The sequence below is a fragment of the Artibeus jamaicensis genome, unplaced genomic scaffold (genome assembly GCF_021234435.1).
Source record: "Artibeus jamaicensis isolate MK-2021 breed Jamaican fruit bat unplaced genomic scaffold, CSHL_Jam_final contig_233, whole genome shotgun sequence".
NCBI classification, from domain to species: Eukaryota; Metazoa; Chordata; class Mammalia; order Chiroptera; family Phyllostomidae; genus Artibeus; species Artibeus jamaicensis.
This window is the reverse complement of record NW_026521486.1, coordinates 54,700,642-54,719,220: the sequence shown is the minus strand read 5'-3', so window position 1 is coordinate 54,719,220 and position 18,579 is coordinate 54,700,642. Positions and strand designations below refer to the sequence as shown.

General features: G+C 37.3%; 1 protein-coding gene across 2 annotated transcripts; it reads left to right on the top strand.

Moving 5' to 3' along the window:
* Nucleotides 1–3,105: 3,105 nt before the first annotated feature.
* Nucleotides 3,106–18,462, top strand: PRIM1 (DNA primase subunit 1). Of its 2 annotated transcripts, XM_053662258.1 has the most exons (13): nt 3,106–3,275; nt 3,951–4,108; nt 6,820–6,926; nt 6,999–7,072; nt 7,886–8,022; nt 8,443–8,501; nt 10,007–10,116; nt 10,530–10,612; nt 10,793–10,934; nt 12,548–12,617; nt 13,501–13,592; nt 14,257–14,355; nt 16,024–18,462. In XM_053662258.1, the coding sequence occupies exons 1-13, from the start codon at nt 3,173–3,175 to the stop codon at nt 16,041–16,043; spliced, it is 1,254 nt and encodes a 417-aa protein (XP_053518233.1). In that variant the 5' UTR covers nt 3,106–3,172; the 3' UTR covers nt 16,044–18,462. The 2 variants fall into 2 exon arrangements, with proteins under 2 accessions (XP_053518233.1, XP_053518234.1); XM_053662259.1 differs by lacking the exons at nt 12,548–12,617; nt 13,501–13,592; nt 14,257–14,355; nt 16,024–18,462 and adding an exon at nt 11,909–12,293.
* Nucleotides 18,463–18,579: the final 117 nt, after the last annotated feature.

The window sequence follows — 18,579 nt, the reverse complement described above, 5'->3', positions numbered from 1 at the left end:
ACTATGCCTTCAGCTGAAGTCTGAGCTCTATCCTGAAAGGGCCATGACATTTGCACTTTTGTGACTGTGTTCCCTGTACCAATTTTACCCAAGTCTAAAGGAAAGTGCTGATGTGAATAGACTGTTGGTTTATAAATGCATCTATAACACCTCATTATACTTTTTGATTTGTGTCTATTGCCCCTACTACACTATAACTTTCTTGGAAGCAGAAATCATGCTATTAATTTTTTTCCCCAGAGCCTAGCTAAGTGCCCAACACAAGTGTTCATTAACTGTGCAATAAATGCTTGAGTTAAAGAATGACTGAATGAACTGTATATTTAAAGAATAGATCGTCCTTTTACATGCTAAAAACATCCAGAATAACCATAGGAGTTGAATGGGAAAGAAAGTCCATAAGGTAGGTGTCCAAGTCTGTGAAGAACTTGGAGAGAGGGACCTAGGGCTGATATATTACCCAAAGAGGGTGACAGTACACATAAATAATAAAAGTAAAGAGGATGGTAGAAAGTGTAAGGCTTGAAGGACAAAAGGGTTTTGTACCCATGTGGAAGCACAAAGGAAACCAACTGAATGGCAATACTGCCTCTCAGTGGCACCTGGAGTGAAAGCCTCCATAACAGAGTTCTTTCACAGAGTAAGTTTTCTTATACTGAGTAGCTCTGGACCATGAACTACGCCAGGCACATTTATTTCATTGAACCCTCACGACAACCCCTTGTTGAGAAGGCATAGCATGTAGTTTAGGGGTTGAACACAGACTCTGGAGCCAGGCTGTCTGATTCCCACTTACTGGCTGTGTGACCTTGGGCAAATTACTCAAGCTCTCTGTGTATTTTTCCATCTGTAAAATAAGGATATTTGTACATACCACACAAGGTTCTTATGAGAAATTAATTGTTTTTTAAGATTTATTTATTTATTTTTAGAAAGGGGAAGGGAGGGAGAAAGAGAGGGAGAGAAACATCAATGTGTGGTGCTCTCATGCAGCCCCCACTGGGGACCTAGCCCAAAATCCAGATTTGTGCCCTAGACTGGGAATCAAACCAGCAACCCTTTGGTTCTCAGGCCAACACTCAATCCACTGAGCCACATCAGCCAGGGTTGAGGAATAAGTTCTTAAAATGGTACTTAATGGCATAGCAAATGCTATAGCCTTTATTTTTTTCTTTTTCTGATGAGAAAGAATGTTGAATAAAGCAAGCATACAGTAGGAATTCAATAAATATAACTTCCTTTTTTTCTTCCCATATGTCTTAGCTCCTTAAGCTGCTACACTCCTTAGTGTTCTTGACATTTAAATGGATTCCCAAATAGCCCACAGAAGTCTGTTGCTAGAGGCAGTAATGAGGAAGCTGAGAAACCTCCATGTAAAAAGACCAGGAGAACATGATTCTGGAAAAAAGCACTCTACAGCAAGGGCACTCTCTTTCCTTTTATTATAGTGAAGACCTTCCCAGTAATGAAGTTCACCCTACCCAAAACAGGATGCACAGGGATTGTGAAAATCAACTAAGATTTGTGCAGGAAGCCAGGTTTCTAGGAACATTCAAGTAAATATGATCTTCCCAGACCTCTTTTTAAAAAATATTTTATTTTTTATTTTTGAAAGAGGGGAAGCAGGGAGGAAAAGGGTGAGAAACATTGATGTGAGAAAGATTGACTGCCTTACTGAACCTGCAACCTGGGCATGCACCCTAACTGGAATTGAACTGGTGACCTTTCAGTTCAAGAGACAATGTTCAAGGGACAGTGATCAACCAACTAAGCCACATTGGCCAGGGCTCAGACCCCATTTTTTTACCACACAGCTGACTGGAGCTAAGGGACCATAATCATTTTTAAGATTAGGCTAATAATAACTTACTACAGACTACTCCCTCCTTACTCTTCTACTATTATTGTAAAAATAAAATTTACGAAAATAATGGTTTTTTTAATTTTTTAAATTTATTGATAGAGAGAGGGGAAGGGAGGAGGAAAGAGAAGGAAACATTGAAATCCACTGCACACCACATCAGGGACTGAACCTAATACCCAGGCAACAGGTAGCCTTTTGATTTGCAGAACGATTTGCCCAACCAAGTCAGATCGCCCACTTCAACTCCACAGTTGCAACAAGGTGTATCTTTACCAGGTAAGACTGACGGATCTGCACATCAATAGCACACAGACTCCTTTCATACTTGTAAAATTCTCCATGATTCTGCAAGCTTTCTCTAATTCAGGTTTTAGTATTCCTGAGTGTTCTATTTGAGAGCCTGAATATGCAAACAATAGCCAGACCATATACAAGAGAACTCTGACCCACAACTTGCAGAAGCCTACCCAGGAAACCAACACTGTCATTTATAATAAATACCCAGGAAGCCAGCCTGCTATAAATCAGATGCCCTGTCTCTAGTGATAGTCCAATAAGCCAAATAATAAAACCTGTAGCATTTGGCCCAAAATCGCTAGAATCTGATTAATAACTTGTGTCTTCCCCACTTCTAACTTACAGAGGGCAACTGGCACCCCTAACCAAATCGCATAAGATGCCCCACTCCTAGTTAGTCCACCTACAGCTTCCCAAAGCAAACAGCCTTAAATCAGGGCACACCTGAAACCTCCTTTTTCTGCCCTAAAGCTTTTCCTGCCTTTGAGTCTCTGCCAAAATGCAAATGACAGTGACTGACTCCCTATCTTTATAGCAAACTCTGAATAAATAGCCTTTGCTTTTCGCATTTGGTTGAGAAATATTTCCATATGTTGGGCCTAGTAATTCTATGACAAACTAATTTCTAAACACTTTAAAAAAGTATTGGTTTACATTGGTTAAATGTGTTATTTCTATAATATGCATAAATTAGCGAACATCTTTTTTTACTTCATCATTATAACCCTAAGTCAATATGCTCAAGGGCTCACCTTTCCGCAGCCCAACTTCCTGGAATTAGAGGGTCCTCTTCTGCCAACCTGAGGACCCTTCGTCAGAGAGGATGCGCGGAGGAGACAGCGGGAGCGCCTCCCACGCCTAAGCCAAACCCCAAAGTGGGGACTACAATTCCCAGCGAGCCCTGCAGACGGCAGGCCGCGGACATTGTGCGCCTGCGCAGTGGATGAGGCTACCTTGAGAGGTTCCCGCCAATTCTTGCTGTAATTCTGCTGGGCCTGAGTACCAAGTTCCATGGAGCCGTTTGACCCCGCCGAACTACCAGAGCTGCTTAAGCTTTATTACCGGAGACTTTTCCCATACTCTCAGTACTATCGCTGGCTCAACTACGGCGGAGGTGATGGCGGCCGGGAGCGGGGTGGGTAGTGGGGTCGGGAAGGGAATGTGAAGAGGTTCAGGGAGAGTATTTTGGCGTGACAATATTAAGTCCCCTCCGCTTGCGAGTGTTGGACTAGGCACCTTCACGATTTCGTTGAGCCCTCCCCACCACCACCTCTGAAATGTAAATGGGCTGAGAGAGTATATAATGACCAGCTTGCGGCCACACAACGAAAAGTAGAGCCGCAGATCCTACCATTGCGTGGTAGGATTCGCACTGGGTGCTGGGTTTACCTGCCGCGGTTCTTGAGCCTAAGGGTTACGGGGTCGTAGTATGAAACTGCAGAGGTTTGATCTGCATCAGGGACAGAGGGACATCTCCCAGAAGAGGAGAGGTGCTTAATTCGTTCCGATTGAGTTGCCCACCGTGGAGATGGAGGTGGCCTACCAAGGTGGCGTTATAAATTTACACTGTTTCTGCATATGTTTTCATTTTAACTATTAACCATGAAATGCCGTGTGGTAAGCATCTTCAAATTAGGGACTAGGTCTTGCCTTTTTAAAATTGTTGTTTACATCTGGCGCAGTGTTGGGCACAAAGGGCTAATAAAAATATCTTATTATTGGCTAATGTTTTAAGGCCCAGAGCTGAATAAAGTACCAAATTAACTTAAAATGTACATTTATCTTGCAGTGATAAAGAATTACTTTCAACACCGTGAATTTTCATTTACGTTAAAAGATGATATTTACATTCGCTATCAGTCCTTCAACAACCAGAGTGATCTGGAAAAGGAGATGCAGAAAATGAATCCGTACAAGATCGATATAGGCGCAGTATATTCCCACAGAGTAAGATATCGGGTTTTTATGTATTTTGTTGGTTGGTTTTTTACACGAAGAATCTCCAGCGTTTTGAGATAAATTTTTAGAGTTTACTCTGAAAAGTAAATAAAACCACATTTCATTTAACTGTTTTTGCAAGTAAATTGGGGTTTTTTGTTTTTGTACTTTGGTACTCTGCATCACTGACTGGAAATTATTTGTAAGCGAATTGGTTGTGTTCTCACTAGGACAAAAAATCGAATACGTGGCTTAAAGACTAAATGTGGAAGTCAGCATGGTTTAAGGAGGGAATTAAAGAATTATACTCTCTCCCTGCATTGGAGTCATTCTTCACTCCTCTCACACACCTATATCCCTTCTATTAGGAAATCTCTACCATAATAACATGTAAAATCCCACTAGTGCTACCAGGGCTACTACCTTCATCATTATCTTTCATATGAATGACTAATGTCTTCCTAACAGTTTGCTCCCGTAGATTCTATCGTCTCAATTCAACACTCTAGAGTGATCCTTTTAAAACGAGTCGGGTCCTGTGATTCCTCTGCTCAAAACCATTCTCCGGTGGCTACCCATTTCACTTCAGAGTAAAAACCTCTCTCCCCCTCACTCATTCCCCCCCTGCCACACTGCCCTTGCTCAAGCAGCCTAGAACCCATTTCCCCAGATATCTTGGTTCTTTCCTTCACTTCATTCAAGTCCTTACTCAATAAGGCCTACTGCAACATGCAATCTCTTGTCTCCCCCTGCCACTGCTGTATTTTAAGTGCCTGAGAGAGTATACCATACATACTTGCTCAATGAATGAACATACCAAAAATTGCCCTTCTTCCTCTCCTTAAAAGTGTACACATGAGGAAAAATACACACATGGACGATAGCATTTATATGGAGGTTTTTATTTATTTATTTATTATTCTTTTTAAAAGATTTTATTTATTTATCTTCAGAGGGGAAGGGAAGGAGAGAGGGAGAGAAATATCAATGTATGGTTGCCTTTCATGAGTCCCCTGCTGGGAACTGGCCTGCAACCCAGGCATGTGCCCTGACTGGGAATTGAACCACGATATTCTGGTTCGCAGGCCCGCGATCAATCCACTGAGCTACACCAGCCAGGTCTTGGAGGTTTTTATATGTTGTATAACTTGTTTTTCATATCAATTCTCACCGTTTTGGGAGGGTTGTTTTGTTTTTGTTTTGTCTACAAAGGAGAAAACAGGCCTGGAGAACTTTAATAATTTTTTCTTAGGTTACACAATTCCTAAATGATAGTAAAGTTTTCTGACTCTAAATCCCAGGGGAAGGAAAGAAGATGGGGTAAGAGAAAGCAGGCAGGAAAAATGCTTTGGAGCAGTTCACTCCTCTTTAGAGGTGGAGATTAAAACTGGAATCTTTCTTGAAGGGCTAGGGTGTCGCTATTCTTCTCTAACACTGAAGGGGGGAAATACCTCATTTTTTTATTGGGCCACAAGGGAACCATCCATAGACCTTTTAAAAATATTTTGTTTGTGACCTTTACAGCTATATATGCACGTAATTTACAAAATCAAGTAAACTATGGAGACCATTGGTTTAAAATTTTTTTTAAAAGTCTCTTACTCCACTTGTTTCATGCTCCCCAGACGCAACCACTCTCTGTTAGCTGATTCTTATGGTATTTGTCTCCTTGTCTTTAAATAACATACTTATATTTCTTCCATTTTTACATTTTAGGCATTATCTACTGACTTTTCCACTCTGGCAGATGAGAATTTAGCTTTTTTTTTTTTACCTTAACCTGTATCCTCACTACACGTACAACATTCCCATTCCCACACTCCTAATATGTTTGTTAGATTAAAAATTAGTAGACATAAATTCAACCTGAAACTCTGCTAGTTGTCTAAATCTGATATATTCACACCCACTGGGTAGTTTGTCTATTGCAATCCTGAAGAAATTTGTCCTACAGCCTTCTGACCTCCAAATTGGACTGACTGCTCACCACACATGATGGATAAGTGTGATCTTATAATCACCTTGGTTTCTTTTCACCTCTCTCACATGTTGGATTCCCTATTGACCAGATCCCATGATCTTTCTTGTTTTGATTTACTCCCTTGTTTTGATGGAGCACATCCTCCAGGAGCTTCCTGAGAAAAAGCACATGGAAGACAATATTTCACACTTGCTATATCTGGAAAATGTCTTCATTATACATTTATGCTTAACTAATGGCTGAATATCTAAATCATTTTCCCTCAGAATTTTGAAAACATTGCTTCCTTAAGAACACCTTGCTGGGGAGAAGGGGCAGGGGGTGCTGGGATGGGAGAAATAGACAAAAAACTGTACTTGAAAAATAACTAAAATTTTTTTAATTAAAAAAAAGAACACCTTGCAATGGGGCATTAATTATATGTATTTTTCCTTATCAAAAACCTTAAGAAACTTTGTAATTTCTATTGATCAACAAATATTTATTATACAATGTTATATCAATTATCTCAGCAGAACTAGAAAAAAATTGGATGATCTTTACCAAGCCCTGTTTTATTTAAGTAGATGAAAGTTATACTATCATCAATTCTGGATGTATAGGATTAATTAATGAGCTGACATCAACTTCAAATTATATGGTTTCTTTACTTTTTGGCCACTTCTGTGTGGGTAGAAAACAAGCATATTTGGCAGCACAGCAGGTCTTATAGAAACTGATTGATATTTTATACTTGTAGCCCAGTCAACATAATACAGTGAAGCTGGGAGCTTTCCAGGCTCAGGAAAAAGAACTGGTGTTCGACATTGACATGACAGACTATGATGATGTGAGGAGCTGTTGTAGGTAAATAACTGGGTTCCTTGTTGGTAGGATGGGTAATATCATTGACAGTGAGTAATGATGTTTCTACTGCAGTTCTGCAGACATATGTTCTAAGTGCTGGACCCTCATGACGATGGCCATCCGCATCATCGACCGGGCATTGAAGGGCAAGTATCCACTATGTCTGAGTGGGGTCAAATGCAAGACTGCTTTCCTCTGAATAGTAGTCTCTACCATTTTATAATCAAATGCCTTAACATTCTAACATGTTTCCTTAAATCATATAATAAGAAAGTAAAAGATTACAACAAAGTTATAGTTGAGACTCAAATAAAGCTGTGATCAAACCAGTGCATTTTTTCTCAATTCAATCATATAATGAGCAACTGTATATGCCAGGTACTGTCCTTGGTGAGAGAAATGTGAAAGCAAACAATTCTTACCTCAAATAGGTTACACAGTCTAAGGAGACAAATAAAAAATTAAGAATCAGCTTTGTGTTAAGTAATATACACGGGATGCTATGAGGATATAAAACAGCAGGAGTGCATACAGGATTGGGAAGAGACTGGATCAGAAAAGGCTTCCTAAAAGAGGCGGTGATAAGGATGATAACAGTTGGTCTTACATAGGGGGCTTATTATGCGCCAGGTACAGTTCAAAGCACTTTAAATTTATTAACTACTTTACTGTCTTCTAGACTGAGTCTTTAAGGATAAATGACATTTGATTAGGGACAGAAATGGAAATGCTGGGGCAGGAAGAAATTCTTGGCAGAGAGACCAGGATAGATAAAGTAATGAAGACAAGAGCATGGGGGGTGAGCAGGTGCAGCGCAGGAAATTACAACTAACTTAATACAGCTCAGGTGAGTACATGTGGCTAAAAGGTAAAAAAAAAAAAGAATGAGGCTAAGGAAGTAAGCAAGAACCAGGAGTTTATAGATTTGTTTTAAAACTTACTCTGTTTCTCCTCCTCAGAGGACTTTGGATTTAAGCACCGCCTTTGGGTATATTCCGGAAGAAGAGGTGTTCATTGTTGGGTCTGTGATGAATCAGTAAGAAAATTGTCCTCTGCAGTACGGTCTGGGATAGTTGAGTATTTGAGTCTTGTAAAGGTAAGATCTTTTTTTTTAAGGTTAAGATCTTAAATGATAATTTTTTGCTAGATGTATCAAGCCAGGTATGTTCAGTAACAAAATTATACTATCTTATATAGGATCCACTTTCCAAAGTAGGTGATCTTACCGGTAGATTGATTTAAAATGATAGTAGCTATATGTTTAAAAGGTATTTCATATTTTGTTATAAGTACCCTCCTTTGTAGCAAAAGGAAGATAAGTAGTTTACTTTCCTGGTTCAATTAAGTCAACTAAAGTTAACCCAAAAAATTACAGGAATTGAGACTATAAAATAGCATATGACTTTTTATACTTTGACATAATTTAATCAGTATTTTTAGAATATATAGAAAATTTTAAAATATTTTTATGTTACATAATATACATGAAGGTCTTTCTTGATGATTTATTTTTCAGGGTGGTCAAGACGTTAAAAAGAAAGTTCACCTAAGTGAAAATATTCACCCTTTTGTCAGGTCTGTTGGAAAAGACTTCATGCAGTTCATGTCTGCCAAACCTGCATGTGCTTGTGCTTGTAGTGTTACCTTGTGTCATGAGCAAAGAAGTGTCCCTGAAAGGACTCACTCACATGACGTCTTTCCACAATGCCAGGTTCATTAGGAGAGACCTCCCAAATAAGCCAGTAGTCACAGGCAGGTTGCACACGGAGAAGGGAAGGTTACATGATAGAAGCAGAGTGAGTATACAGTGCAAAGCCCCAGTCACCAGTGGCATCTGCGGGTGGAGAGGCGGGTGTCAGTGTCAAGCTAGGTGGCTGTGCATCCAGTGGAGTGGAAGTTCAGCAGGGCTTAGAGCGTGACTTGTGATATAGCCAAGGTTGAGCATTGGGAGGTCAGAGCTCTGAGTTTTAATAGCCCACCAGGGGTAGAGGTCTCATTCATCTGTGTCCAGATGGAGTCATCCAAGTGTCCAGGCTCGTGTTTTTAGGTGTTTTGGGTCCCTAATAGAGGCATTCCTGTTACACTCCATTACCTCAGTCTTGACATAGCACTTGCCATAACTGTCATGGCTGACAGTGATTCCATATTGGATTGTCAGAGGTGTCAAAAAAGTCCACTCTACTCTTGCTCTGTACACCTTGCTACCGATCTTCTCTGCTGGGGTTGCATTTCACAATAATAAGAGCTAGAGTTAAGTAAATGTCTCTTGTATGCTACTGCTTTACAAATGTTGTCATTGGTCTTCCCAGCAACCTCTGAGGGATGTGATGATGGTACCTCCATTTGCAGATGAACAAAGTGAGATTTGGAAGATTTGTTTAATTAGTTTGGCATGAGACAAGTAATTGTTAAATTCAGATTTGTGTTCTCCTCTGCCTGTTATCAAAACCATACTTTTTCCATTGAATTCACTACTTCTCTAGGATAAAGGACAGAACAACATCTGCTCCATCTGTCTCAGAGTTGCAACAAAGATTAAATGAAACAGTAGATGTGAAGTCTATTTGCAAATTGTTAAGCACTATATAATATTTGAGATGTTAAAGCAAGCAGTTCAGAGTAGAATGAATAGGCTGTGTCCCATATTCTACTACTGATGTATTATTATGCTGTCCTGAATTGGTTGCTTTCTACCAAAAAGTAGTTTTACAGTTGCTCTTATGGGAAAAAAATGTAAGAATAAATAATGATACAAGAATAAGCTCTTTTGTGTACTCATAAACTGTAAACCTACTTTTGTTCACCCCGTATTTATGATGTTAATATTAACACTCTAAGTTGTGGAGCTTAGAAGTAAACATTTCTTGAATATCTATTATAAGTCAGGTACTATGCTAAGTTCTTTCCCCTTAAAGTTAACTCTCACAACCTGTGAAGGGATATTATTCCCATTTTACCTGGTTAAGTTCTAGAAATTCTATGAAAATAAGTCCTAGCCTCCCAAATGGCAACAGAAGCTACTGGTATATGGGGTATATGTGACTAATAGTACTGGGACTTGGTTATTGTTATTCTTACAGAAAATCTATTAACATAATAAATAAATACTTTGAAGAATATGCCTTGGTTGAGCAAGATATTCTTGGAAATAAAGAAAGCTGCGATAAGATTTTAGCTCTTGTTCCTGAGAATATCCTTTCCTAAGACCATTTCTGTGTGAGCTACTTGTATTCTGTGATGCTGTACATGTGTTCTGCCTACATATTCTCAACATTTTTGTTTATCTAGTATGGAATACAATAAGACACGAGGCCATTTCATAAGTAAATTTCTTCTTTGTGGTAGTTTATCCTCCCAGAATTAATGGCTATTTAAAGAACGCTTAATTATTTTGCCAAAATATATACAGACCAAGGGAAGGTTTTACATTAAACTGCATAGCTATTTTGGCATTCTTTTTGTCATATCATTACTGTATTTCTACAAGGTTTTTTTAGTGTTTCTTTTATTCATATTTTAGAAAACAGTAATTACTTTTTATATAAACAGATAAATTGTTTGTTGATGTGCCCTAAACAAGTATGTTCCTTAATGATCCATCACCAATTCGTGATGACCTGCAAAAAATCTTCCAAAAGCATCACAGTTCACTTCAGCGTTGGAAGCATTTGAAGGAGTATTTGAAGGTAGCCAAAATCTGATATATTCCATTGAAATCTGTATTACAGAATAATATAATTCTTAATTAAATTCTGATTGTTTTGCTTTTTAAGTTAAAGATGGTCAAACATTATTTTATAATCACTTTGAAAGAAATCCTCAAAAGTTCCTACTGATTCTCATGTTGGCCTTGCATCTGCTTTTAGAATGACATCAAAAATGACAGATGTGGACTCTGGCTTGATTGGGAGATCATGCTCCAGTACTGTTTTCCACGGCTAGATATCAATGTTAGCAAAGGAATCAATCATTTGCTGAAGAGCCCTTTTAGTGTTCATCCTAAAACAGGTATGTAAAGAAACAGGGAAAACTAAAAGAAAAATTAAAGTTATTTTTTGTTTTAGCAAGCATGTTACTGGGTGTGAATACATATGATATCTGACAATTTAAAGGTTGAAGAATTGTTCTGTCAGCTAATACCTATATTAACTTGTTTTTAAATTGTTGATTAGTAGCTACTGGGTGAGTTTCCACTATGTAAATAATTTTCAGTTGGGTTTCTGAGGTTCAGTGTTAAAAATTATAGGACAGTAGCTCCCATTGTACAGATGAGGAAATGGGGCTTATGAAGTTAAAGTGACTTGTCCACAGTGTTAAAACAAACTGTGCCACTGGGTCTAAGATGTTAGGTAACTTATTGTGTGTTGCTTTGGTTTTCTCAAGGAGATAATAACAGTACCTACACCACTGGATTATTGGGGCCATAAAATATAAAGTGCTTAGAAAATTATCACACATTCATTTCTTCCAAATTGCCTATTTCCCTGAATAACCTATAATGACTGTAGTCCATACATTTATGTAGCCCTTTTTACATACCTGTCAACTGTTTTTAGCTTCTTTTCATAGTAAGCTTAACATTTATTTTAAGATTCATTCTAAAGCTTCATTGGGTATCCCCTTATTCTAATATTCAAGGTTTAGGTAAGTGATTATGTTCATTCATAAGTGTACATTTTGATGATATCCTTTTCCTGTTGATTAGCTGCAATCTTTTTATTGTCGTTAACGACAGTAAACAATTCCCAATTTCCTTATTTACTTGTTAATCACTGGCATTTTTTAGATTCATTATCCAATTTTTGAGATATAATGAATTTTATGTAGTGCCCCAGGTGTGGATATTATAAAAGGGTAGGTAATATTTGTAATGTCTATTTTATTTCCAAAGTGCTTTCTCAAAATGCCCAACATATAAGTGTCTTTTCTTTTTTATTTTTATTTTTTAAATTCTTATGAGAGGATATATCTATTGATTTTAGAGAAAGGGAAGAGAGAGACATACATGGATTTAGAGAGGAACATCACTTGGTTGCCTCCTGTACATACCCCAACCTGGGATCCAAGTGCAAACTGGTAATGGAACTCGCAACCTTTTGGTATATGGTATGACGCTCCAACCAACTGAGCCACCTGACCAGGGCCATATAGGTGTCTGTTTTGATTTCTGCAAATAAACCCAGGTAATGAAATGAACTATTTCCATCTATTTCATTCAGTTTTCAAGACTCACTCAGTCTAGAGGGGAAATGGTAGACAACTGTACTTGAACCACAATTAAAAAAAAATTTTAAAGATTCACTCAATTTGACAGTGTTCTGTACTTAAATATAAGAGGATATTAGGAAGAGGGAGAAAAAAATAAAAGTAGAGATTAGACCAACTAGATAATAGCTCAACAGTCTTTCACACCTGTGTTTTTGGTGTTTTTTCTTTAAAAGAAATAAAAGGCACAGCTAATGTAAAGTGCTTTTCATTTTTAGTTCTGCTGCTCTTAACAAGTAAGTCTAACCCTTTTTCTAAACATTAGATTAAAATTTTAGCCAAAAGTAACTTACAGGAGACAGCCTATAATGATTTTTATTCCACAATCATCCATTTATAACTTTTGGTTCTTACAGGTCGAATTTCAGTGCCTATTGATTTACAGAAAGTGGATCAGTTTGATCCTTTTACTGTTCCGACCGTAAGGTATGTTCCAGACCATCGATCACTCCTTTTGTTTGTGATTGTTCTGAATTTGAAGTAGATTGGATTAGATCCCTTCCAGAGAGGCTGCCGCTTTGAGGCTCCTAGTGGAGCAACATTTCCTAGTGAGTTCCACAGAGCACCAGTGTTTCAGCTGCTGTTATGCAAGAAAAAGATTTTTAAGTCCAGGCACGCTCTCCCTCTCAGGAGCACACCTGCACCTTTCCCTTCCCCTCCTTCTTCTTCCCCTGACATGATTTATCTTTGCCTTTCTCCTAAGTTCCAGGGGCCTTTCTTCTGCTTTTGTAACTTGTTTTCTGAGCCTACACAGCCCAGATGGCTCCCTTCTACTACCTCTGTAACTTTAAATAATTTTGGGGGAAAGAAATTATTTTTCAAGTTCATGTAATTTTGGGAAATGCTTATTTAAATGGATTAAAAGTTCTTTACTGCAAGATTTACCAGTCTTTAATATGCTATTATGCTAGGAAAACTCTAAGAAGAGATTATAGGTTTTTTTTATTCTTTTATATTTTATTTATTTATTTTTAGAGAGAGGGGAAGGGAAGGAGAAAGAGTGGGAGAGAAACATCAATGTGCGGTTTCCTCTCATGTGTCCGCTACTGGGGACCTGGCCTGTAACCCTGGCATGTGCCCTGACTGGGAATCAAACCAGTGACTCTTTGCTTCACAGGCCTGTGCTCAATCCACTGAGCTATACCAGCCAGGGCAGATTATAGTCTTTAGAATATCCCAAATTTAATTGGCCACATAATTCACAGAAATCTTAAGATTCTGTGAATCTTAAGGGATTCATGTGCTGTGATACACTGGGTAATGTTGACCAAGAACCAACTTTAAAACTCTCTTATTCTATTATTTGTAGCTCCATCTGCCATGAATTAGATGTCATTCCCACTAATGAAGAGGAAAAAGAGGAGAACAAACCTGAATCCAATATCAAACATAGAACCAGAGGTAGGTTAATATATCGATGTTTCATTTTAACATAAGCTTTTTATATAAACATCTTTCCATCACTCCAGTAATTAATTCTTCCAGGATTCAGCCCAGAGTGAATCATTGTTTATCCTGAAACAAACTAAGTAGCAAATAATGTTATAGCAGTGTTTCCCTCCTTTCTTCAGCAATTGTCTGCCCAAAAGATGCTGTTAAATCCAATTTGTATCATCAGATGCTTTCTAAGCAATATCTAAATGCCAGGATATATATTGTACGATTAAATTGTCAACTGGTATTGATAATCGTTTGAATCTCAGTCTTAGAATCAACAGTCATTTATTAAACAACTACTGTGTATGCAGTACTTTTGCTCTTTACTTTAGTTTTGGTATATCCAGATGAGTGTTATGGTAAATATATATATCTAAATTGTGACTGAATTGTATATTCAGGAATATGAGCCCTGACCAGTGTGGTTCAGTTGGTTGGGTGTTATCCCACAAATTGAAAGGTCACCAGTTCAAATCCCGGTCAGGGCACATGTTTGGGTACGTGTTTCTCATCGTATTTCAATAAAACACTATTGTGCTAGAATTCTTACAAGAAACTTAAAAGGTATACTTTCATGTTATTCTTGCTGTTAAAATACTAATTATAATACATGGTATTTATAATTTAGATTATAAGAAGACCAGTCTAGGTCCTTACATAAAAGTTTTTGAACAGTTTCTTGAAAACCTGGATAAATCCCGAAAAGGAGAACTTCTCAAGAAGAGTGGTAAGACTTTATACCCTTCCCTTTTAGCTATGTAGATTGTAGTATGGTAGTTTAAAGCATCCAGTAAGCAAGCAGTTTTAGAGCTCTGATGATTACCCTCCCCAAAATGTTATTGATTTATCTTCCTATCCTTAGTGTTTTTCAAAATTAAGGTCCCTTGATTAAGTTCAACACATGTTCATTAAACACCTTCCAAGCATTAGGTACTATGAGGAAAATAAAGGTAAATTATAGAAAGATGAATTCCACAACATGCCTCCTGCCCTTAGGAAGTACAAAAAGTACCTAACTGGTACCAAAAAGGCTAAGAAAGAGATCTCATCTGATTGAAATAACCTGAGAAGATTTCATATTCAAAAATAAAAATAGATGTTATTGGAACTCTTTTCAGTAAGCTGCTATATGAAGTCTAACCCCCACTACCAATATACCATGTCTTGAAGTATGAGTACAATTTCCACAAGCAGAGAGTTGATGAGATCCAGATATGAGAGTGGAAAAAGGAGACAGGTTTTCATTCTTGAAGGAATATCAGGAGCAAAGGCATAGAGGTAGAAAAGCATTGGGTCATTATGGAGGTCATCAATTAGTGGAGCTAATCAGGAAAAAGCTGTGTCAGGAAGCGATGTGATAGAAATCTTAAAGAAGCAAACTAAGGAAGGAAGTGTCATGATTTGTAGTTTTATCAAGAAAAAGAAATCTATCTGGCTGGTGTAGGTCAGTGGATGGAGCACGGGCCTACGAACCAAAAGATTGCAGTTCGACTCCCAGTCAGGGCACGTGCCTGGGTTGCAGGCCAGGTCCCAGCAGAGGACACACCAGAGGCAACCATACATTGATATTTCTCTCCCTCTCTCCTTCCCTTCCTCTCTAAAGATAAATAAATAAAATCTTAAAAAAAAAAAAAGAAAGATAAATCTAGCAACAGTATATCTGGAGAGAGATAGAGGATAGAAAGAACCCAAGAGGCTACTTGGAATATTGCCATTAGGACAGTAGCATTGGAGATCTCCAACAGGTGCAATCCTTGATACTTGGTAATGATTTGGAAGTGGAGAGATGAAAGATGGAGGTGAAAGTGCCACAGAAGACAGGAGAAAGTTTCAAGATTATCAAGTATCAAGTGTAGTAGGTAACTGATAAAATATTGTTGCATATAGGAACTAAAGGGAGATGCTAAGAGGATAGCAGTGTCAAAGAAAGACTTCTTTGGATAGGAGAGATCTGAGTATATGTATAAGCCAAAAGGAAGTAAGTCAGCACTGAATATTATTTAAGAGATTGATGAATATCATAGGAAACTGGCAACATTATGGAAATATAAACTGCCTTTCTACTTCATTTTTAAATAAAATGTGTGATGGCTAAAGAGCAGTGCCTAAGATAATGCATAATAGATCCTCAAATATATGCCTATTGAATGAACAATGATGACTCTGAACTTGGAAAACCTTGTTGAAGCCGCCATTCCAACTGGCTGTATTAAGTCCTTTGTATTCTTGTTCTCTACTAGACTAGCCTATAATGTGGGCTTCAATAAATATGAAAGCAACTCTTTATGCATGATGTGAATTTAATGGACGCATTAAGCATATCAGAATGTGAAAGTAAATGGGCTTTGTTTTGTTTTCCTTTACTATCCTTTGATAAAAATCTATTCTATTATAGATTTACAGAAAGACTTCTGAAGATAACAACTGCCCTCCAACCAATATGGATAACTTCTGCTTTCAACCAAGAAGCAAATACTTCAAGAGCCATAAATATGGCAGAACCATGTATACATTTAATGCTCAAAGCAAAATTTTCTTTTCTTGAGAAATAATTATGTTGAAAAGATTCCTGAGACCACCGAAGGACAGTGTCCAAGTTCCTGGAAGGAGCAATAATGGGAGGAATAAATGCAGATAATTGTAACTTTTAATATTATACAAAGATAATTGATAATTCTAAGATTTCTGATGTAAATACTTCCATCGGTTTCCATATGTAGATGTAACTAAGCAGTAGTGTGCCCAATACTTTAATCTCAGCTCACTGGGTACAGCCTCCATATTTCTGGAGTGAATATTCTAGGTGAATGAGGGCTTTGTCCTTGTCTTAGACATTTAGGTTTATACCTTTAGTGTGTATGCAGTCACTTCATTGCTTACTGATATTTTTATAGGTCAGGCCAACACCCCACTGCCCATCTTTTACAAATCACTATCTAAACCTACCAAAACTTTAATTTAAAATATGTGAGTTACTAAATTATAATATGACCTAGTAGAGCATTGTTTACAACTGCAATTGCAGCTCCTTCTTCCCTTAGAGAACCACTGGAACCATTAGATTGGTCTACATTGTAAAGAAGCAGCTTAGAAAAAATAACCAGCTTCATCAACATAAAACTTATACTTGTCAAAACACTTCGACTTTCTATATATCCAGATACTTAAATTGTAAAGTTTTCATTTCTCCTGCATTTGATTTTGTGATAGATATAAAAGTGCCATCTTTCTTTTGTCTAGTTTTACAGCCAGTCTAAACAAAACAGCTATTCTGGTTTGCATTTTGTCTTCTGAGAAGCAAGCTATCCATCTGATACTTTCCATGGTTTATGAAAATTTTTCCTTCTTTTGTGTTTCCTTAGATATTGTTTTCTCTATAGTCACAATCTTTTTTTAAATCTTTTGGTTTATATAAAACAATATAATGTAGTCACACTGAAATGCCTTGCATTTCTTTGTTTTCTAATTTTTTAAGAATATTAAAGACAATTGCACAAAATTCCTCATTTGAACTTCTGTATACTATGTATTAGTCTTCAGTTCGGGGAAACAGTGGGTCAATTTGAAATTTCTAAATACAAAATTACTAAAAGACTCATTGGTCCACCTTAGGAACTCAGAATGAGTGGAAAGACTGGTGTTACGCTTCCAATGAGATCTTTTAAGCTTCCAATATGCCTAGCATTGAAGCATTTCAATGCTTTAATATTAAATCCCTGAGATAAAAGCTGGTATACTAGCCCATAAAATTAATTATAGAGCCTATTGTGCTCCTGGAAAATAGTAAATGTTTCATTTCTGAAGATATCGGGGGAAAATGCTGAAAGACGATTTGATTTCCCTACTGTCTGTGTTGCCGACTCTTCCATATATATACGAATTGTAGGAACAAAGGGCACAACTGGTCTCCATCTCCAAACTTGCCCGATATACAAATATACCCAAAGAAAGAAAATACAATCTTCCTTAGCCAGTCATTAACAACAAAGTTTGAAAAGTCAATGAGCTTGCTGGGAAAGAGAATGGTCAAAATGCAAGTAGTTTTGTCTAAGGAGATGATTGGCAATTGCTGGCCTTTTCTGAAGGTAAATGGACTGCATTGACAAATCCAGATCACTTTATTAGAAATTCCGTCTACAGTTTTAACAAGAAACACTTTTTAAGTAATGTGCATATTTTAACTTAATCTTCCTAACAATCCTATTTAAGTAGCTACCATCATCGTTTCTCAGGCACAAATTGATTAATTAAATGGCCTAAAATCACTATTAGGTAATTAAGCTGTGATTCAAAGTAAAGTAGTTTGGCTTCAAAGTTCGTTTTCCTAACCACAGTATTGCTTCTATCTGACCAGAATTTCAAAACTTATCATTCCTGGTAAACTCCACTACCTCATTTAATCCTAATTCACTAATTCTAATCCTCACTTCATTATGGTACAGATTTTGAAAATTTTAAAGTAGCTTTCAGAGCATTTTAAATGCTCAATGCAGTCACAATTGTCCTAAAACCATAGCTTAAGTGTTAACTTAAGTAACATACTTGTTGAGTCCTTTTGTAGGGCTGACAGTATGGGTATGGGAGTCAAGGCCTTTTCATAAAACACTCATTTTGCATTCTGCTTTTCAAATACTACTGTATGGATACTTAACGTGGGATGTTGGACCCAAATAGATAAGTTTCAGGATATCTAGTAAGTGCCTAAAATATTAGGAAAAAAAATTGTATAAGTAAGTTTTTTTTCTGTAGAGATACCTTCAACATCAATCTAAACTGTGTATTGCAAAAATAAAAAAGTTAACTTGTAGGTCACCGCTACTTACAATGGCGTGAATAAAATCTGTGGCATTCCATATTATTTAAAACCTCATATTTTCCTGCATTATTTAAGAAAGGAAAACCAAAAGTCGAAATAATGCTATGGCTATCTTGCTGACCAGAGTGCAGTGGT

What these genes read in the sequence shown, in the direction of transcription:
- PRIM1 (XM_053662258.1), top strand. Translation starts at nt 3,173, where the DNA reads ATGGAGCCGTTTGACCCCGCCGAACTACCAGAGCTGCTTAAGCTTTAT. An exon ending in AGTATTTGAGTCTTGTAAAG is followed by an intron (nt 8,023 to 8,442) that starts GTAAGATCTTTT and finishes TTTATTTTTCAG; the next exon opens with GGTGGTCAAGACGTTAAAAA. An exon ending in AATATTCACCCTTTTGTCAG is followed by an intron (nt 8,502 to 10,006) that starts GTCTGTTGGAAA and finishes TTATTCTTACAG; the next exon opens with AAAATCTATTAACATAATAA.